The following is a 23,081-nucleotide window of genomic DNA, read 5'->3' on the forward strand; positions in this document are numbered from 1 at the left end:
TAGTAGACAGTGGGTTAACGACTCTATCATCCAGGATATATTCTTTGGACAGCATTGTGTCGTCTGCCATAGACATCATGGAACAAGACTTGGTCATGTTGCAACATGGTCAGTCTCAGCTACGTTCTATCATGCTACTGAGGTGGATGCTCCAAAATCTGCATTCAGGCTTTGTGCCTTGGTATTTAATCAATACTATGTCACTGTTTTCAGAATTCAATCTCACTGATAAACAGATCAAACTGGCACACAGGGGAACAGACTATACGGTGCTGAGCATTGAAAAAATGGATGGATTACCATTTACAGTTACTGAATGGATAATACATGGAACAATCACTCTGCCTGTTACAATGTTCCATTTTCAGTATTGTCTAAAACACATACCTGCAGGCAAATATGAAAGGTTGGGTAAAGAATACATCAAGACATCCTGGGATTTACCATACACACACAGATGTTGGAGTGGGGGTTGCGAAGTGTTTCTTAGCTGTTCACACTGTGAAAATGCTCTAAGCGGTTATCTCCTTTGCCAGGGTATTAATTTACACGGGGCCTGCGATGGTTCCTCTAACAACTTATCCTGTCACCTGCAAGGTTTACCAGCTGCAGTGATTGATCCATTTTTTGGACAACTTTCAAATGGAAGTTACCTCATGTTGAACCTACACAGCTGCTGTGGCATGTTGCCAGGTATTCCATATTTAGTAACTGTGTCATCCAGGGTCACTTGCTGTATGCAAGTACTGTTTTCACATACCAAGACAGCCAGGGAGTTGCCTTTATGGTCTTCACTGAACATCTCTTCTATACGAATTGATACTCTAAGCAGAATGCAAACCATTCTTTTGCAAAAAAACTGAGCCACTGACCTCGGCAAAAGAAACCTATGATCTACAAGTCGCAAGGACTTCTTCCGAGATACATGCCCTTTTAAGTACAAGCTGCCCTATACATTTCTCAGAAATGTTAGTTCGTAGCTTAAACATGTCTGATACAAGCGGTATTGTACATCTATTTAAGGACATATGTTCAGGACTGTTAGCACCTTTTCAAGCAGTCCTCTGAATAATTCCAATATTTGTGCACTATGTGTTTGTTGCACTGCCCCTCCATTTGGGACTCGTTGCAGGAATACTATTTTTGCTCTTACTGCTACGATATGGCAAGCCAAATCAAAAACTCCACTCCAAGCACCATAAAGAGCGCCTTATTGGATATGTAGTGTTGTGAGCGCATCGTTCAAATTCTTTGTTTACCTCGTCTACGAGTATTAAATACCACATGGTTTCTGTCATTCAGACCAAACTGGCAAGATTGCATCTTACCTGTTCTACACTGCCTGCTTTGCCATGAAGAATTTGTGCTAGACATCTGTCTAACACTCCCATCAATCATGCCTACGGATATCGATACTCTGCTGGACCTAGTAACGGCCCATGCTCAGTGTTGTCCCCAGCGGCTACCAATTCTGATGATGGCATTCATTGAGATCTCACATACGCAAAAGGCTGATCCTGAGGTACGAGAGGAAATAACAGGCGCGCAGGTAACATGCGGTACGAACATTGCTGATGCGACCAATGTTGAAGGCGATGCTTCACATCTATGTGCGGTTAGTCTTCTAAACAAGGCAATCTAACTTTCACCTACAATGGTAGACGACTTTTTGTCTACAGACATAGAAGATTTCATGTTTTCTCCCAGCCCTACCACTGACTTTTGATTTTGGCCCACAGTGTTCTGAGAGACTTTGAATTTGACCTTCAATTATCAAAAACAAGGTACTAACTTTGGAACTTTTTCCTATGATTCATTTTTTTTCCAAATTAGTATTTTTTCATTTTAGGCACAAGTAATCTGCTTATAGTAGAACTATTCATAGAGAGCAAGAATTCTTTGAATACTTCCAGAGACAATATGTGACCTTGTCCACAAACAAACAGTTTTATGTAATTTGACATGAAATGGTTTCGGCCCTTTTTCTTTTGTATTTACGAGCCATTTCATAAATGTATGTTTTTATGATTCATTCAATTTGCATTTTAAATGTCAACATTTGTTAGAATGAAACATTGGTTTAACCACTTGGCTGCTAAGGTACTCCCTCTTCTTCCCATTGACTTTCCATTGAAATCAATGGAAAGTCCATGACGAGTTACCCTTGTCATTAGCGCTGAAGGGGTTAATGTGTACAGCACCAATGCATTTTTATGCTTTTTTTAGCAGTTCATGTGTAGATATATTTTAGATATGTTTAACATGTTTAGAATTTAGTAACGTCGTACATATGAAAGTGGAGTGGGTGTTGCATATCGATTTAGATTCCGTATGAATTTCCAGATTCATGCCCTTATACAGGTACAATTCACATTGCCCTTATTTAGGCACAGAAATCCAGCCCTTATTTAGGCATAGTCCATGCTACTTAAATACATACAGGCATGGCTACTTACATCCGTTTATCTATTTCACAATGAGTTCCTGTAAAACCAGACTCTTAAGCCTTCCCCTTGCTTGAATATTGATTTCTCCAAGAACTTATTTATTATGCATGAACATCTATTCCCTAGGGGTTCATTCATGATGTTCTTATGCCTGACTTTTATGTCAATACTGGCATTCCTAAACACTTCAAGGTATAAATATACCTTCACTTGCTATGGTAAGGCACTGTGCGGTTCGGCTACCTACTTGCATGACGCAGCTCGCCACAGCAAGTCCCGAAGGAAGTCCAGTCCCCAACTGACGCACCGACCAGACACTGCAATCCTCCTCGCCGAGAATCCAGCTCCAGTGTTTCTGACTCTCCTTGCGGGGTGTTAGAGATTGAGTCCCGGGAAAGAGATACCAACCTCTCTCATTCTAAGGTATGGAGCTGATTAGAACCTAGAGAAACCTTTGGCAATTCTTTTTTTGACAACTGGTTTTTATTGAGTGCAGTTTAAGCAGATATTCTGTAATGCTCTGTAACCCAGAGTCGATAACCATCATCATTAATCTGATCATACATGCAAACATTTTCAGTTGGTACGCCAAAGTAGGAGGAAAATACAAGAAGCATATATAGCAAGGATACCACGAACAAAGCCCACCCCCCCGTCCTACATCCACCCACAACTCCCTCTCCCCCCTTGCGCGCTGCTGCCTGCTCCACTACATAAAAATGTTTAGTGCACGGCCTGGCACCTGCACTGACAAATGCACTGTATTGCCAAGGTAGTCCGGCTACATCCGAGGCTGGACTGCGGTGTCCTCGGGAGGCGGGTCCAGGTCCAGACTCCGATAGTCCGCCCACTGTTTCCAGATCCTATAATGTTTGAGTGGGCACCCCCTGGCCTCGAATACGGGCTGCTCCATCCCCATGCAAAAGTCCATTCCCCGCTTCCAGGCCGCTATGGAGGGAGCCTGGGGCGCCTTCCACGCTCGCGCAATGTCTCGTTTATCCAAGGTTAAGCCCAATAGGAGCAGATGCCGCTTGTACCGGTTGCCTCCCACTTCAGCCATAACATGCAGCAAAATCAATTTAGGGTCCCTCTGAATTACCCATGCAAGGACCTCATCCAGACACCGCAGCACTCCTGTCCAGAATCTTCGCAACACCCTGCACTCCCATACAGTATGGAGAAACGTCCCGGCCTCCGTCTCACACCTCAGGCAAACAGGGGACTCTATCAGCCCCGCCCTCCACAAGCGGTGCCTAGTGTAATGTGTGCGGTGGAGGTACCTAAATTGTATTAATCGCAGGCGCGTGGAAATCGCGGCTCCCCTAGGGCTCTCCAGTGCCTCCACCCAATCCTCCTCGTCTAGGTCCCCTACATCCTGTCCCCAAGTAGTTCTGAGGTGCTGCAGGTCAGTGGTGCAGTGTCGGACCACGGTTTGATAAATTCGAGACAGTTTTTTGTCGGGTAGCTTCCCCATAAAGACTTTGGCCTCTATCGGACTAAATTCAGGTAGGTCATCCAAGCCCACTATATACGGCGTAAGAGCATGTCTGAATTGAAGATATTTATAGAATTGAGTTCTCGGCATCTCAAATTCTACACGCAAGTTCTCAAAGGACTTAAGCACGCCCCTGGACATGACATCCCCCAGGGTAGAGATGCCGATCGCATCCCAACCCCGAAAGCCCATCAAGGTGGCTAACTGGGGCAAGCGGCCATTGTGCCAGAGTGGTGTCTCCCGGGTCAGCACGTTCCACCAACCCATCCTACGCAGCGTCTGCCTCCAGACCTTTAAGACCACCTGCGTGGCTGATGGCAGGGCCTTCCTGAGCGGCGCTGAGTAAAGTAGCGTATGGACGGACGCAGTGCCCATCATGGCCCTCTCAACCGCATAGGCAGGGTCGCTACTGTCCGCGTACCACCAATCGTTTAAGACCAGCAAATGGGACGCCTGGTAGTAAGAGAGGACGTCAGAAGTGGCCAAGCCCCCAGTGTAAGTTGACCGGAAGCAGGTCCGCTGGGCAACCCGCGCCGCACCCCCTTCCCACAGAATGCGGCTGAGCGCCGAGTTAAGGCGCCCGAACCAACTACGCGCTATCAGGGCTGGGTGATTCTGTAGTTGGTAAATCAAACGTGGAAGTGCCACCATCTTAAAGATGGCCGACCGACCATGGATGGAGAGTGGCATTCTAGACCAAACCTTGATGTCGTCTCTTGTGCGCTCCCACACCGGGGTAATGTTTCGTTCCATAGCAACTGAGGCGTCCTCCGACAGGAACACTCCCAGGTATTTCAATCCATCTGTGGCTATCTGGAGCTCCCCAGCCCAATCCCCAGTCGGCTGCGGGCCGCCCAGAATCCACAAAGTGGATTTCTTAGGATTCAAGTAGAGTCCAGACGTTTCGCCCAAAATCTGCAGAATTCGCAGGAGTCTAGGCCCTGAGCGCTCCAGGTCAGTGAGAAAAAACAGGACGTCGTCAGCGTACAACGCTATCCTATCTGTCACACCACCCGCCACTGGAAACCCCTGAGCTGAGCATCTATCCTCACCCACGCCGCTAGAGGTTCCATAGCCAGGGCGAACAGATACGGGGAGAGGGGGCAACCCTGCCTCGTCCCACGCTCGAGCCGAAAGGAGCGAGAGATCACCCCCCCACTCACACTGACGCCGTAAGATCCGTATAGAGGAGCCGCACATACGCCAAGAAACGAGGACCCAAATGTCCAGCTCAGGGAATCAAATGCCCTATCCATGTCGGCTAGGAACAATGCTGCCTGTTTCCCCAGCCGTCTCCAGGCCGACACAGCGACCTGTGCCCGATGTATATTGTGGCGTGTAGCCCGCCGCGGCATGAAGCCCGCCTGGTCGGGGTGCACCAGATCGGTAATGTATGGCTTGAGTCTATTGGCGAGAGCCTTGGCCAGTATCTTGGCCTCCGTATTGAGCAGTGATATCGGGCGATATGACTCATGTGACTCCGGAGGGCGCACTGGCTTCAAAAAGACCACCACCTCTGCATGTCGCCAGTCCGGTGGCAGCGAGCCTGTCTCCCGCGCCTCCTCCACAACCGGGCGGAAGTGCGGGCTCAGCTGAGTCGAAAAATGTTTAAAAAACTCGCTAGGAAACCCGTTCGGCCCTGTCGCTTTCCCCGGGTTCAGTTCTCCTAGTGCTGTGGCCAGCTCCTCGTCCGGGGCGATCTAGTATTTCATGTGCTCCGTCGGCGACAGCCCTGGGTGGAAGGTCATCTATAAAGCGTTGTACCACCTCCGCGTCCAAGCATTCCCTTGGCGTGTAGAGGGCCTCATAGTATGTGGCGAAGCTCTCAGCCAATGCCGCCGATTCCAATAGGGGCTCCCCATCGGATCCCACTATTTGGGGCAGGGGCTGTGCATGCATGACACCATGGCATAGACAATGCAGCATCTTACTGGACTTATCGCCCCATTGATAAATACGACTACACGTGGCTAACCATGCCTGCCTGGCCTCGTCTAGCAGCACCGCTGAGTATTGCCGCTGAGCTAACACCAGCTGTCTCCTAGCCGCCCCCCGCTCTCTTCTCTGCCCCTGCGTTCCAGCGCCTCTATATCCGCCTCGCGCCGCACTAGGTCCCTACGCCTCTCCTTGCGCGCCGCCGCGCACCATGAGATGTCCACACCGCGCAGTGTGGGCTTCATCGCCTCCCAAAGCATCGCCGCGGTGTCCACCGTGCCCTCATTTACCGAGAAAAAGTGAGCAATTTAACGTGTCATATGGGACCGATATGGCCCCTGCGTCAGTTGCCACGGCGACATACGCCATCTGAAGGGCTGCCGGGCTCGCCCAGTATCAAGGATTACATACACCGGCGAGTGATCAGATAGCACCCTTGGCATAATTTCGGCAGCCTGCACCCTGTGCGCCATGCCCCTTGGTACAAAAACGTAGTCCAACCTGGAGAAGGAGTCCCGCGCTGCCTAAAAATACGTGTATTCCCTGCGCGCGCCATGCTTGTGTCTCCACGTGTCCACCCAATCAAGACCTGTGGCCAGAACCCTCAACCTAGAGGTGTGGCCCCCCCCTCCCGCCACTCCACTAGTATCATCTGTGCTGTGCCATCTATCCAGCGCTACATCCATCACGTCATTCCAATCCCCCCCTACGACGGACATGGCGTCTGGCATGTCCACCCACAAGGAGAGCAGCTTCTCGACTAGGGGCCACTGTAGCGGGGGCGGGGCATAAACACTACCAAGCAGGACTGGGTCACCTCTGATCTCTCCATGCACAAAGACAAATCTACCCTGTGGGTCTGTCCATGTACGTTTATGGGTGAATGGGACCCTCCGATGGACAAGGACCGCCACCCCCCGTGACCCTCTCGTGAACCCCGAGTGATACGCGTGTATAAACCCATTTCTCTGAAGGCACAGCGCCTTAGTACCAAGCAAATGCGTTTCCTGCAGGAGGAGTATGTCCGTCCCCCTCCTCTTAGCCCACGTGAACACCCCGCCCCCCGCTTCTCTTTATCCAGCATGCCCCGCACATTCCAGCACATGATCCGTGTCCCCCCCCGGACCTAAGCGCACTCCCTCATCATCCATAGCCATTGAATGTGTGTGTCATGTCGCAGCCTCATGCCACGCTGGTCACCCCGGCAACCTCGAGACCAGTCAGCAAGCCGCAGCATCCGCGCAAACCCCCTCCCCTTCCAACCAAACCCCAACGTCTCCCTGCCCACCCCCCACCCCGCACCTCCCAAACATGGAAGCACCTGTCGTGGTCGGAGTATGATCCCGGCCCCAACGGGGAGCCACGAACCACCCCCTCCAACTAAGCCCCTCGCAGCAGCCCATGTGGAACTAGGCCATCGCCCCCTCCCAACCAACCCTGTGGGACGCCAGCCTCGACTGCATCGCCGCTGGTCCCATTCAATGAAAGCGTTCAATCAAGATATTAGTCAGGTCTCACAAAAGTCACGACACATCCCCCCGGGCGTCGGGGCTCCCTCGCCTTGCCGCGTGGCTGATCCAGATTTCGAGCTGCGGCTGGAGCGTGAACGGCCTCTGCGCCTACGCCGGCCTTCCTGACCTCCCCCGGCCGAATTGCTTGTCGAGGAGTCAGACTCTCCTCCCTTCGCCGTGTTGGGCCGAATCTTTACAGTCTCATCAGTCCATTGGAAGACCTCCTCCGGGGTATCAAAAAAGAAGGTGTGAGATTGAAATATCACCCACAACCTCGCAGGATAGAGTAGAGCATACTGCAGCTGCAGGCCCCCGAGGCGGGCCTTGGCCGCTGCGAAGGATTGGCGTTGTTGTTGCACTTGTTTGGTATAGTCTGGGAAGATCAGGATATTGGCGTTGTCGTATGTCAGCGTTCCCTTTAGCCTCGCCTGCTTGAGGATCGTGTCTCTGTCAGCATAATTCAGGATTTTAGCGATCACAGGGCGCGGGCGCTCGCCAACCGGCGGCTTTTTCGTCAACGCCCGATGGGCCCTCTCGATCACAAAGCAGCGAGAAAGAGCTTCCAGCCATTGTGTCAGAAAGCTCTCAGCGTTACCCTTCTCACAGTCCTCCGGAAAGCCGATAAATCTCAGGTTACTACGCCTTGCCCGTCCTTCCGCCTCCTACGCCCTTTGGACTAGGCCCTTCTGCATCCTCTCGAGAACCAGGACTCTTTTCTTCAGGGAAGAGACGTCGTCTTCCACCTCCGTTATTCGCGTCTCTGTGCCCGCGATGCGCTCCACCGCGTTCCGCAGGTCTTGCCGGAGGAGCATGACGTCCGAGCCAACCGCCCCAATCTTGGCATCTAAGACGTCCTGGGATTGTGTGATCGCCGCCATGAGGGCAGCGTTGTCCGGCACCAGCGCCGTTGCGCCCTTTGCGCCGGCCGCCTCTGTGTACTTGTCGATGGGCCCCTGCTTACCCTGGCCACCGCCACCTCTCGTCATAATGTTCTCTTAGCGCGGTCCCTGCACACCACAAAATCCCAGGTCCTAATATGGCCGCCAACCGTCTGACACCCGCCCCAAGGACGCCAGGGGTGGGGGGAAGGGTATCTGGTTCTCCACGTATGTGTTCTGCAGCAGCGATATGGTCCCGACCCCGCCACCCAGCTTGCACACCCCTGCGACACCAGACCCGAGCTCAATGAGGGTCCTATGTCGCCACCAGTGTCCCACCGGGGCCCGACACGACCCCGAGTATTCACCGCCGGCCGCCACGTCCCCACTCGGTATATCTCTGACTTGGGAAAGCTGTAGATTCTCGAGTTGTGCAGACGCGCCCTTCAGTGTGCAGGCGCCGCCACTCCGCCGCGGCTCGCTAAACCCTCCGCTCCGGGTGCGTCCAGTGATTCACGATCGGGGCCCCTGCTGGTCGCAGTCCATCCAGCGCCATCCGCCGCCGCTCCGCACAACGTCGTGTCTGCAGAAGCCCCGGGAGACGCGGCTGGTCTGCGCCGCCTCTGCCCGCGCTGCACCTTCTCCACGCCGCCGGGCCACTCCAAAATCGAGGCCCCGGCTGTGTAGGCCGCTCCGGAGCGCTACGATCTCGGTCGACGTCCCGGCCTCGTAAAGCAGTCCTCCGCCTCCACTCTTGGACCGGGGACGGCCACTCACAGTAGGCACCAAACCGGCATGTTGAGACCTGTTTACTGGGACCAGGGCAGGATATCTGTGAAGGATTTCGAAAAGGCTGGTCGGAGCTCGCGCTCTACACGGCCACCATGCTCGCTGGCCAAGCCACGCCCCCACCTTTGGCAATTCTTGGCACAACTACACTATAGCTAAAACAGCACCTACTTCTTCCCTCGTACTAGACTTAGGTTAGGTACACTAGGGTAGGATTATTTTAGAAGCACCAGTTGAGTATTTTAGCCTGTGTTATTTATGTATGTGTTTTTATATATATTATAGCTACAGACCATGCTATTACAGTATTATTTTATATAACTGTTAACGCTGTACGCATTATACTTAGCATTCTGTCTTACGATTGTAGCAGTTCATATCTCTTGCATGAGAAATAAGACTGTTCAATAAACCCTTTTTATTGAATCGCCTGTCTCCCTATTTCTGTGCAACAACTCTGTAGAAACGAAGCATGCACGATTGACTGAGTGAAATGGTTATCTATTCGTTCCACGACTCTGAAGATATTGTTCCGACTCTAAGGGAAACAAAGTTGTCATGTTTTGCGGTTGTCAGAAACTAATCCCTTCTTGTTCATTCGAGAAAGTTTCTAGTGACCTCTTAGTTAGCTGACACACACAAGTAATTACGTTTAATGTACTTGATAGAGACATACTGACCTCAGTCCTATGTCAAATCTATAGTGTATATTATTCCAATGTGCAGAGCCTATCAGCGATATATGAACTACACTACACCTGTTCAGCCAGAATAGCTTGATTCCAGGGGCACAGTGAGCCCAGGACCCACGTCTGGTCATACCTGGCGCACTTAGGGCGAGAAAGCAAAAGACACACAATTGATGGACGGAATACAGAACAAATAAAAACATTCACCCCCAGTCAAGAGATCTGGGTTAAATCCCTCATTCTTTTGCTCACCATGCAACCCCAGTTTAGACCTGGCCATATGCAAATCAGTCGTGACCCTGTGCCTCATTGGAACAGTCCAGCCCTAACTGCCAAGCCAGGTTCTCCCTCGGCCGGAAACTAGCATCCTAGGACCGGTTTCGGGGATTCACCCTTCTTCAGCCAGGGTAGCTTGATTCCAGTGGCACAGTGAGCCCAGGACCCACGTTTGGGCATACCTGGCGCACTTAGGGTGAGAAAGCAAAAGACACACAATTGATGGATGGAATGCAGAACAAATCAAAACATTCACCCCCAGTCAAGAGATTTCGAAACTGGCTGAACAAAAGTACGCCAAACTAAGAAAAGACACCAACTGTAGCCAAACATTACATGCCTGTGTGATTTAGTGTATTTTCATTCAGTGGTTTTTGAGTTCTTTCTCCACTAATTAGTCTGACATTTTCATCTGCAAAACTGATTTAGCATTTATGAACATGTTACCAAATTACCTGTTGGTTTCTAAGTCTTATGAAGTCGATCTAGCCTGTTAACAAGAATGGCAGCTAAGTTAGTCTTTTGATACAAGATGTTTTAAATATTTTCCAAGTATCTCTTTTTGAAGTAAATGCTTTTTCTGTAACCGAAAGCAACGTAGAAAGGGTCTATCAACATTGAGAACAATCCAGGGTTTTGAATATAGTATAAAGCACCATCTCTGATTGCTTAAAGTCGCTCTGTAATTTTCTTTATGCATTCCAAGTAGCGTGTTATTTTAAGCAGAGCCTTAAGTAAAATGTGTATTTGTACTAAATCTAATTAACCCAATACTCACATTTTATTTCACAGCCAAAGATACTGAGGTTTGTACATCAGAAAATCGCCTAGCTGTACCTGGGCAACTTAATGCAGAGTCCTCTCCAGACACATCGCCGGGTACCAGTCCCATGACGCGTTCTGCTTCAATTGCTAATCTTCAGACAGCTAGTAAACTTATTTTGAAATCTAGCCTGGTCTATAGTCAGCCACTGAAACTTCCATGTGATGTGGAAATAATCAGAGCGACCCCATCTGCAGGTAATTGAACAACTTTAAAAAATGTATATGTAAATATTGCAGTTTTATTGATCAGCAAAAATAGTGGTTATAAGGACTAAATGCCCAACTTGTGTGTGGGATCCTATCACACTTATAAAAATGTGTGTATGTGTGTGTATATATATGTATGTGTGTGTATAGATATATGTATCTAATTGAGAAAGGCGGTGGCCGAAACGCTTCTTGCGAGAGTGTCCAATAAACAGATATTGGAATTGCGTGGTTTTTGCATCAGAGCTTCTGTCTGGTCGTGACTAGCGTGGTACCGTCATTCGCTATCAAGAGCACCCGGTCGTGAGTGAAGGAGAGTAGACGGACTAGTGAGCCTTGATATATATATATCTATATATATATATATGTATGTGTGTGTGTGTGTGTGTGTGTGTGTTTTGTCCAATTGTTCTGCAGCAGAGAAGCACACGACAGCAGTGAGGTAATATTCCTCTTTTATTCATGTTGCTAAGGTGGTTTAACATCCTGAGGTGTGTGTGCTTTGTAGCGCGTAATAGCTTGCAGTGAGTTATGGAAGCTGTAGTCAGCCTTTAACTACCCACAGGGAATTCTCCGGCTGGAAACAGCACAGCAGTTTCTGCTACTAGCGAAAATGGGATGACCTCGGGGGCATACTGAAGTGCCTAATATCACGGGGGACTGTTAAAAACCACTGAGAACGTACATAATTTTCATGACAGTGCGGAACCCACTCTGGGTAGCTAAAGGCAAACTACAGCTCCCATAACTCACCTCGAGCTATTACGCGCTACAAAACACACACACCTGAGGCTGTACTACGATAGACAGCATCAGCAAAGAACTGCAGAAGCCTTACAATACCGCATTGCCATGAGCCCAGGAAGAAGGTGCAGACAGCACTGAAACGCATTGGCTAGCAAGGAAAATGACAGATGTTAAACCACTTTTGCAACTTGAATAAAAGAGGAATATTACCTCACTGCTGTTGTGTGCTTCTCTGCTGCAGAGCATTTGGACAACAATATATATATATATATATATATAACACCAATTTGCCTAATGCGTTTTATGGAGGGCACATACAGAGTCCCAACCATCCGGTTTCGGGCACAAAGTTGCAGTGTGATGTGAAGGGCTCGTCAAGGAGAAAACCGGAGAAACTGGTGTGCCGTTTCCAGCCGGAAAATTATATATATTCCAACCACTCCCGACTTTCTTCTAAAAAATCAGACACCGACACAGGAGTAAGCTTTTGCCATCCAGCTTAGGGTTTATTCATCTCTCGCATGACACGTTTCGGCACACCTGTCTTGTTCACATGGGCAGTCAATAAAATCAAAACAGTTTTTTATCAGAGGGAATTACGTCACATGATCAGCTTCACAGTTGATATAGAAGACAGACTATACATTTGCATGCATTGAAGATACAATGCAACACAGACTAATCACAGTATTTTCCTCCTACCATAGCTATGACATAATTCATCCTGTCAATACACGGAATACATTACTTCAGCAATATAAAAACAATTGATAAAACATCTCAAATTGTAAATGTGCTTTTTCTTCAATATATGCAATAATTCATGCATAACTAAAAACCAGATTAGGACACCCATTGATCTCTTATGTCATTTAATAAAAGCTATATTCGATTTATTCTTTCCTTGAATATCTTTTCAATGTTTTCTCAACCTGTGTCCATCTCTTTAATTTGATCTTCTGTGTGGCTTAAAGTCTGTGCATCATTTGTTCTTCATCGAACAAAATATTTTTTTATTTTTCAACCTCATGCCGAAGGATATACCGGGTAAGTGCCCATGACTGGAGTCCAATTTCTTACATCAAGTACCTTACTTCATATGCTATCATGCTATCTGCCAAATAGTTCAAATCAATTCTTTTTTTAGTGCAGATAGAAGATACTATTAAGGTGTATCCCAAGGAAGCCCTTTTTTATAAATAATTTCTAAAAATCAATTGAGGCTTCTTCGTGCAAATATCGCAAAAAATCACAATAATTTCTTAAAGTGCAAGTGCTTCACAGTATTTACGATAAATTGTGCAAATTATTGCCATAAAGTGCTAATGCTTCGCAGTACTTTAAACATTTGATCATATTTTCATATGCAAATATCGCAGTCTAGGTAAATAAAGTGCAAGTGCTTCACATATTACCAATACAATGTGCAACATATAAAAATGTCTTTGAGTACTCCTTGTGAATCATATAACCCTTATCCTTCTAACAACTTAATTTTATGGCATGATACACATAGATTTATAGTTTCTATTAACTTTGGCTCAAGACATTTAAACACATCAAAATATATTATCTTGTCTTCTTCCCTCCTCTGATAGTTAATATCCAGAAATTTATTAAAATCATTGAAATGGAATATTTCACTATACCAGCCAGATGTACATTTAAATCCTCCTCAACATTTAAACCTTTGGGACTCTTAGTATTGAACAAAAGTATATACTTGGACTCTAATTTCCTCAGTTTTCTTTCCCTGTCACCTCCTCTTAGGTCTTTAGGAACTTGATCTATATATATATATATATATATATATATATATATAGATAGATATAGATATAGATAGGTAGATAGATATATTTTCTCACATATTACCTGGAAAAAACAAAGGTTATAGTTCGGCTCAGATTTCACTCATGCAAAACCAGAGAAATTCAGCAGTTATAATTATCTGAGCTAACTAGAACCTATGCCCCCGCAATGCACTGCATATGACCTCACATATTGCATATTGCATCACTCATGACCTGGTCAGTGACATCCAAACACAAAAACCCTGGAAACTGTCCATTGTAGGGAACCAGAGGCTATGGGGCTGCAAGGGTGAGCTGACCTCCAGTCACAGCAATTTTAAAATAACAAAGCCACCTGAGATTCAATGTATTCCTTTATATCAACCAGTGCTCCATCTCGTAACAGTCTACTTCTGGCCAGACACAAAAATGTAACAGGATGTCCTCATACACCACCAGGTGTCATGCTTCATCATAGGACTCCCCACGCTCTTCAAAAACCCATTTTGATGAAGAGTGGGCATACACCTGGAGTCAGCAAGGCACTTCTAACTAAGAACGGACCCGTGAAATATAATAATTAAAAAACAATGTGATATGCCAAACTGACCTTTATATTCACATGGAATACCACCTGGTATTAAAAACCAATCATGGGGATAAGGGGAATTAGTGGCCCATTACCACACACACACTTTCAACATGTTTTTGCCTGTTGGCTTATGTGAGCCCAAGGCATTCTTCAAGATGGAAACACAGGATCCAATTGTGGTGACTGCAAATGTGAGTGCCACTAATCAATATAGGGTTGACCTTTGACCTTAACGATACTAGGCCCCTAGGTACCTGTAAAAGAATAATAATCTATTGAGATCTCTACAATCATCAGGGTAGGTGGGCAATGGATATGTAATACCCATCAGCATGCAACATGAGCATGTCAAGTGAAAAGTGACACTGCACACGTGAAAAACGAATGTTTCTATATGCATCATATTGTGTGGTCAGCTCACAATGTTACACCACTTTTTGGTCATCTGGGCCCCATGGAGGAAGAGCACAGGAACCCCTGTAGTCACACTCTAAATAGATAAGGAGGGATAAGAGTAAATCAAATGCCCGTCCCCAATCGCAGGTACTGGTAATGAAGAGTGGGGATCAATACCCTTTCAAACATACACCCTCTTACTTCATCAAGGTGCATTCCTGTCTGTGAACCTTCTATTTCCTCCCGACGAACAAGGGACTGAGGGTTTTGCCGATTATATGAAACCTGAGCTCATAATTCTATTGGTTGCGGCCATTTTCCCGTAGTGTGCACCTGAAACCTGCTTCTCCCTTGAGACTGTCAACACCTGCGGAGGCACAACGTTAGAAGCCCTCAGCCAAGAGCGTCCGCCTCCATGGGAGGGTAGCATCCTGTGGGTGCGTTGAGAGACATCATCATAGCGTCCTGCCCGGGGGGCCAATCTCGGGTGGGTGCTTGTGTACCTGAATCATGGGAGATGAAAACTCTGCTTCCAGGACACGGGAGCGGTTTGACAGCTCCCGCTTGCTGGACACGTAGTGTTTGCTTTAGCTTGGCGGGCTGTCACAGCTCCCTCCAAGCAGAAGCAAACAGCTATCTCCCGAGGGTGGGCACCTCAGGAGACAGCAGGAGCCAGCCCTAGGGGGTGGTGGTCCCCAGGGCCTTATATAGCTCAAAGAGGAGGAGCTGCCTGGCCCCCCTTCTTTGGGGTGCATGGGTCGGCCACAGGGAATTGGCGGTCCCCAAGGCCTTATATTGCACAGGAAAAGGACCACACACCCCTCTCCTTCTTTTAAAACAAAAAGTAATTGGCCCCGAGGAGGTTGTTGTCCCTGGGGCCCGAGGTAGGGTCCACACGGCCCCCCTATCAATTTTTGGTTATATAGCCCCGTGAAGGTGGTGCCCTCCGTCCCACTCCTCCTCCCCTCCCGTCTCACCCCCTCTTCCTCCCGTCCCACCATCCTCTCACCCCCACTCCCCATGGCCCCCGCTTAAGATTGCAATAGTCCCGGGGAGGTGGTGGTCTCTGGTGCATTATTAAGCCCCCCATGCACCCCTCCTATTTTTTTTTTTTTTTACCTAAACACTGCGTGCCTCAGGACCTCCCCACCTGGGGGCTACAATTATAACAAGCGTGAGAGACCATGCTTGTGTTTATTTATTTATTTTTTAATTCACAGTATTATTCATGAATATTGGCAAATTTCACTGTGAAGCCAAAACAAAAATGCTTATTTTCACTGCCAGGGTCTCTTTGGAATCCCAGGACAATGCTACGGTGTTAGAGAATTTGTAACCTGCCCCCTTTTCTTTTTTAAACATTTTTTGCTTTTTGTTTTTGGGACTCGGCTAAAGCTTAGTCCTAAGATGGCTGCCAACACTTACTGGTAGGCAACCAATCAGAGCTCTGCAGATGTCTGGATGAGCTTGTCACTTTTTGCGAAGGCTTCGAGATCGTAGATGTACAAATATGGTTTTCTTATAATTTCTCAAACGACTGAATGGATTTACACCAAATAACATCAAGCTTGATCTCCAGAACAAAATCCACCTTTCTGCCAAATTTATTGAAATTCAGTACAGTGTTTTGGGCTGCAGGAGTGTGTAAAGACTACGGGAATTAACATGGGAAACACACTTTTTTTTTATCCTCCCTTTTTTTCTTGGCCCCCACTTGACGGATCATCTTGAAGCATTCCATGCATATCTAGAATCACCGGCACACTTTTCTTTGGGAAATTTCATGAAAGCTCGTCAAACGGTGCCAAAGATATAGGCAAGTCCAAAAACGTTTTTCCTGTGGAAACTAGGTCCTAACTATAACTACCTACTGGCAATCGCCTGTAGGTAATATATATTTGTGTGTAGGTGTGTGTGTATGTGTGTGTATATATATATATATATATATATATATATATATATATATATACATTTCAAAACCACAAAGGATTCTCTGAGTGCGCATTGGAATCCTTTGTGGTTTTGGAATTAATGGCTACCGGTATTGGGGCTCTGCCGGCTGTTTGCGCCACCTGACTTTGGGAGTGATTCAGGAAGGACCCCGTTCTGGCTTGATTTGGAATATATATATATATATATATATATATTCACTGAAAAAACCATAGGTTATAGACCATATATAGTTAGGAATTAGCATTTAAAAAACCTTATTTTACTCACACAAAACCATTGAAATTCCATATATAGTTAGTTGCACTAACTATATATCGCGCACCCGCAATCCACTGCTGATCATGTCACATATTACATCATTCATGACATGGTCAGTGACATCACTGATGACATCACTGATGACATCTCAAATGACATCACTGATGACATCTCAAATGACATCACTGATGACATCATCTAGTGTCTGTGTGTTTTTGTAAAGTTTAAATATGTTTTACATATTGAAGAATGAGTGGATGTATAAGTGTCTGGATGAAGGATTTAGTAGGTGCGTGACTGACTGTATGAGTGAGTGATTAAATGTGTCTCACTGAATGCATGGGTTAGTGACTAAACTGGCTTAATTTGTGCATCATTATGTCTGTTGTTCTGTAAACTGCTGCATGTGTTGATCATTAGCTATACGAGAGGCTATATGTGTTATTAATTGGTTGCCCAAGTATTTCTATGGGAGATTGAGTTTGTGTAGGGGTGGCTGGAAGGTGTGTGACTCTATGCATAGATGTGTGAGCAGTTTATTCACTAGGTGTATGAGTTCAAGAGTGCATGTGGAAACAGCTACATGGGCAGTTGACTGTGTGCATGAGTGTATTGATGAGTGAATGGATATCTCAATGCTACATGTCATAGTAAGTACATATGTAAAACACAGTACATGTGAGAGTTGGCATATATAAATAACTGTGCATGAGAGCCACTGAATGAGTGAGTAGTTGTATCGATCATTGTGAACTTGTATCAGGGATTGTATAAGAGAGTAAATATGTGTTAGTATATGTTTCAATAAGTAAGGTGTGTTTAACTGTATAGTTGAAGAAATGGAGGTGAGATTGTTTCTTTGCATGACTGACTGGGTGTGTGAGTAACTCCATGGATGAGTGGCAGTGTGTGAGTGTCTGTATACACTGAGTGTATCTAAGGTTATATTAGAGTCTGAAGAGGTTTATCGTATTAGCACAAGAATGATGTCAAATGAGATGTCATCAGTGATGTCATCAGTGATGTCATTTGAGATGTCATCAGTGATGTCATCAGTGATGTCACTGACCATGTCATGAATGATGTAATATGTGACATGATCAGCAGTGGATTGCGGGTGCGCGATATATAGTTAGTGCAACTAACTATATATGGAATTTCAATGGTTTTGTGTGAGTAAAATAAGGTTTTTTAAATGCTAATTCCTAACTATATATGGTCTATAACCTATGGTTTTTTCAGTGAATTTTCAAGGTTTTGTAAATGCTAATTCCTAACTATATATGGTCTATAACCTATGGTTTTTTCAGTGAATTTCAATGGTTTTTTAATAGCAAATATCATAAGCTGTCGAATGTCAAGTACGTGGTAAGTGAAAACATTTTCGTGTTTATGCACACTGATCTGCTTTGAATGGTGCCCCCCCCCCCTCATTTCTATTAGGAGTACTCTCTCTTTGCAGATAGTGAAAGGTAGTTAACGCAGGCCTTTGCCCCCATTGTAATCCGTCGTGCCTGCTTCTCTCTCCATTTGATTGATTGTTATCCAAGTATTTACTGTTTTAGAATTAGTTCTCTTTGGTTCATTCTCTATTTACAAACAAACACAGAGTCGCAATACTCTGTTTAGTCTTTGCAGATAACGAAAAATCGTGTAAAAAAAAAAAGAAAAGGAATCGAGCAAAATCAGTAGGCCACTAATGGGATCTCTTTTTGACCTCGCTAAAATAGAAACATTAGGAACAACCCCTCATGACAAATACAAAACTAGTGAGATGAACTGAACTCCACACAATGATGGCTGCAAAACAGCTCGGCTCCGCCACCCACCCCGCCCAAAATAACGATAAAGAACGGCTGCCATGATTGGTTGCGGAATGACCACGACGGAGCTACGAAATGGTGCTGCTCTCATGCTAACCCCAGCTTCAGTCTGAAACATCCAGAAACACTGTAGACTACCAATTCGATCAGTTCCGGTAGCGCCCCAATGTAACCCGGTAGAGAAGAACTAGCCCTCCCCTCTTTGACTGATGGTTCTTGTTGCCTGTCCCTTCTGTTGTCATTTAACAGAACTATTTAGCCTGCTGAAAGGGGTTGTGTTCCGACCGCTGGTTGGTGGAGACATTTTGACTATATTCTGTACCTGCGTTGTCGCGTAATGCGTCATATGACGCGCCGCGTTAGCGCATCCGGAAGTCATCCGGGGCGCGCAGCGCGTAACGTAAGCATAACAAGTCATGTGACTTGTTAATAAAACTTTTCATTGGTTCATTTTACTTTTCTTATTGTAATGATGAAAGGCTTGGTCATATGACCTAAAAATTACGCTTTTCATTACTTCCGAACATTATTTTTTCTTAAATATATGTTATAATGTTCCAGGCTAATGTACTTTCCCGGAAATTTTACAACTGTCCTGCAAGTAAAATATATTCTTTTTTCGAGAAAAAGAGCGTTTCTTCGTCCCATGACGGAGCCGTTGAGCAAAAGAGGGTCGACCTGCTGTCTTAGTCGCCGATACGCCTGAATATGAGATTCTTATCGATCACTTTATGTTGCAGGAATAGAAAACACAACAGCCCTTGACCATTTATCTTTACTGCGTTCCTTCGTATTATACCTTTTACCCTTCATGTAATTGGTCTGCTTTATTTCACTTGCCTTTTAATGATTCTAAAACAGTCACTATTATTAAAAACTTTACCAATGTATATACTACTACCATGTTTTCTTTTAAAAACCTTTATTGTGAAAATTTCATTATACAAATACGAGCCTATAACCACGTGGGCCTGCCACAGAGCAAACTGTAATCGTATATGATGAATAGACATTTACACTGTAGAGGAACGTAACGGGCGGGCCATTAGGTTGCAAGAACTAAGGTGTCTAACAGTTACGGAATCGGTGGACGTACATTTTATAATTAAAATACGACAGGGCCAGTTACAATAAAATTATCTAGATATACATTTGCGGGCAAGTACCATGGGTGACGTTAATTCGAACTTTCAACAGTACAGTAATCAATAACACATCAGAACTTAATATCAATAGGGATGTCGAAATATTCAATCAATTCTCGTCCCCGCCCGCCATGTGCTTCAAAACTGCATACGTATCTCGTGATTTCAAGGTTCTGCAACCAGTACACAACAAGGAGTTACGAGTCCCATTTATTCCGGCGCCATTTTGGGCGAGGACGGGCAGGTCCAGGATATAGTCAAAATGTCTCTACCAACCATCGACTATGATGATGTTCATATGCTGTATTTATTAGAGTAACACTCATCTGTCCACATGAAATTAATTTGCCACAATCTAAACATGTCATTTTAATCTTTCCAAAGTTCTTCTAAATATTTGGGACCGTTTCCCTTGCCTCTGAAGCTCTCAGTGCCACTTCTTTGATGAATGTACTAGCAGGTCAGGGGTTCTCCTCCAAATCTCTCTTTTATGCAGCACTATAATTAATTGGTGCCACCTCTCCATATGACGATGCATGGTATAGTTACCACAACTATATTTTTTTTCGGTTCCTCTGGAGAGTTCATCGTGGCAGATGAAGCGTGTAACGTACCGGGCATTTACCTTTGTTTGCATGTACAGGAAAGGAAAAAAAAATCGAGCGTCCGAGTTCTAAGGTGTCCCAGGGCCATTTTAGTGGACCAGGCCCAAATCCAAAGAACAGGCCGCCATTTTGAGAGTCCTCTTGCAGCCGCCTGTCGCTGTAGCATCAAGAGCAGCCGAAACTCAGCTGAATGGCAACTGAAACGGTAAAGGGGCGCCCCACTACAGCAGACGAGCCTCCACCTAGGAAGGCCCATTCACGCCGGCTCCCCCCCCCTTCGGGCACCCCACGCCGTTATTCGGAGCAGTATTGTAGGATGGCCACACCAGTGCGGCAACTTGCTAGACATCACCTCGGTGGTAACCGAATCTCAACGCCTTGTGGTGTCTCCTATTCAGAAAACATTGTTATGCTGCCTTCGACCTATTCGCCGCAAGTGCGCACACAACTCAACTGCATAGCTTGCTAGACACCACCTCGGTGCCATCCGGATCTTGGAATGTCAGCACCTTTTGGTGTCTTCTCTTCAGAAAATATTGTTGCGCTGCCTTTGGCCCCATTCGCACATCGGTCCGCTACTGACGCCATCTCACAGGCTAATGGGGCGCCCCACGCCGAGTTTCAGCATTGTAGAATAACCACACCAGTACAGCAACTTGCTAGACATCACCTCGGTGCCATCCGGATCTCGGCGCCCCACTGCAGATGAAGTGCCTCTCAACTATGAAACCACCACGGTGACATCCGGATCTTGGCGCGTTGTGCTGCCTTCGGCCTATTCGCACATCGGTCCGCTACTGACGCCATCTCACAGGCTAATGGGGCGACCCACGCCGAGTTTCAGCATTGTAGGATGACCACACCAGTACAGCAACTTGCTAGACATCACCTCGGTGCCATCCGGATCTCGGCGCCCCACTGCAGATGAAGTGCCTCTCAACTATGAAACCACCACGGTGACATCCGGATCTTGGCGCGTTGTGCTGCCTTCGGCCTATTCGCACATCGGTCCGCTACTGACGCCATCTCACAGGCTAATGGGGCGACCCACGCCGAGTTTCAGCATTGTAGTATGACCACACCAGTACAGCAACTTGCTAGACATCACCTCAGTGCCATCCGAATCTTGGCATCTCAACGCCTAGTGGTATCTTCCATACAAAAAATATTGTTACGCTGCCTTTGGCCCCATTCGCACATCAGTCCGCAACTTAGACATCACCTCGGTGCCATCCGGATCTTGGCATCTCAGCGCCTTGTGGTGTCAGTCAGAAAATATTGTTGCGCTGCCTTTGGCCCCATTCGCACATCGGTCCGCTACTGACGCCATCTCACAGGCCAACGGGGCGCCCCACGCCGACTTTCAACATTGTAGGATGGCCACAGAAGTGCGACAACTTACTAGACACCACCTCGGTGCCATCCGGATCTTGGCGCGTTGTGCTGCCTTCGGCCTATTCGCACATCGGTCCGCTACTGACGCAAACTCACAGGCCAACGGGGCGCCCCACGCCGACTTTCAGCATTGTAGGATGGCCACACCAGTGCTGCAACTTGCTGGACACCACCTCGGTGCCATCCGGATCTTGGCGCGTTGTATTGCCTTCGGCCTATTCGCACATCGGTCCGCTACTGACGCCGCCTCACGTGCCAACGTATTTTCTCCGCATTTTATACCCTATGCCGCATAACAGGTCATGTGACTTGTTTATAAAACTTTTCATTGGTTCATTTTACTTTTGGTTTCCTAATGATGGAAGGCTTGATCATATGACCTAAAAACAACACTTTTCATTGGATGAAAACTTTTTTTTTCCCCCAAACCATGAAAGCCCCACCTTGTTTCTGGATGTTTCAGACTAAACTGGCGTCAGCATGAGAGCACCACCATCTCGTAGCTCCGTCGTGGTCATTCCGCGAGCAATCATGGCAGCTGCTCCCCACCAGAAGCCTGCAGGAGTCGGGGCCCCCAAAACTTTTGATGAATTCTCAAGGCGGAGGGGACGCTTTCGAGAATGGGGTCCAAGACCTAGCAGACAAGCGTCCGATTTCCAAGGTGTCCCAGGGCCATTTCAGTGGACCACGCCCAAAAAGGAAAGAGCCTGCCGCCATTTTGAGAGTCCTGTGGCAGCCGCCTATCGCTGCACCGCAAGAGTGGGCGCAACTCAGCTGAATGGCGGATTTTGACACAGTGGACCAAAAGCGGACGGAATGGCAACTGAAACGGTAAAGGGGCGCCCCACTAAAACAGATGAGACTCCACCTGGAGAGGCCCGTTCACGCCGCCTCCCCCGGGGCGCCCCACGCCGTTATTCGGAGCAGCATTGTAGGATACCAAAACCAGTGCCGCAACTTACTGGACATCACCTTGGTGCCATCGTTCTGCTGCCTTGGAACTATTCGCACAACAGTTTGCTACTGATGACCCACCCCCCGCGACGCCCCACGCCGTTATTTGCTGGGTGGCAACTTACTAGACATCACTTTCGTGTCATCTAGATTTCGGCGCGTTCTGCTGCCTTGGAACTATTCGCACAACAGTTTGCTACTGATGACCCACCCCCCGCGACGCCCCACGCCGGAAATCTGGACGTTGTGCTGCGTTGGGACTATTCGCACAGCCGACCGCTACTTCGTTGTTTTTCCCTAAAAATGTTTATATGTTATTACTATTTTTGTTTTCTTGTATATATTTATAAATTATTAAAGTTTTATAATCT

General features: G+C 46.8%; 1 protein-coding gene across 2 annotated transcripts in view; it reads left to right on the forward strand.

Annotated features, from left to right (window-relative positions):
• The window catches only part of DMXL2 (Dmx like 2), a 1,907,871-nt gene that overhangs the window by 514,539 nt on the left and 1,370,251 nt on the right, over nucleotides 1-23,081 (forward strand). For both annotated transcript variants that reach the window (XM_078684818.1, XM_078684819.1), the window contains exon 17: nucleotides 10,813-11,040. In XM_078684818.1, coding sequence (XP_078540944.1) covers nucleotides 10,813-11,040 — 228 coding nt within the window. The remainder of the gene's footprint in view (nucleotides 1-10,812; nucleotides 11,041-23,081) is intronic.

The sequence above is a fragment of the Lissotriton helveticus genome, chromosome 3_2 (genome assembly GCF_964261635.1).
Source record: "Lissotriton helveticus chromosome 3_2, aLisHel1.1, whole genome shotgun sequence".
Classification (NCBI taxonomy): domain Eukaryota; kingdom Metazoa; phylum Chordata; class Amphibia; order Caudata; family Salamandridae; genus Lissotriton; species Lissotriton helveticus.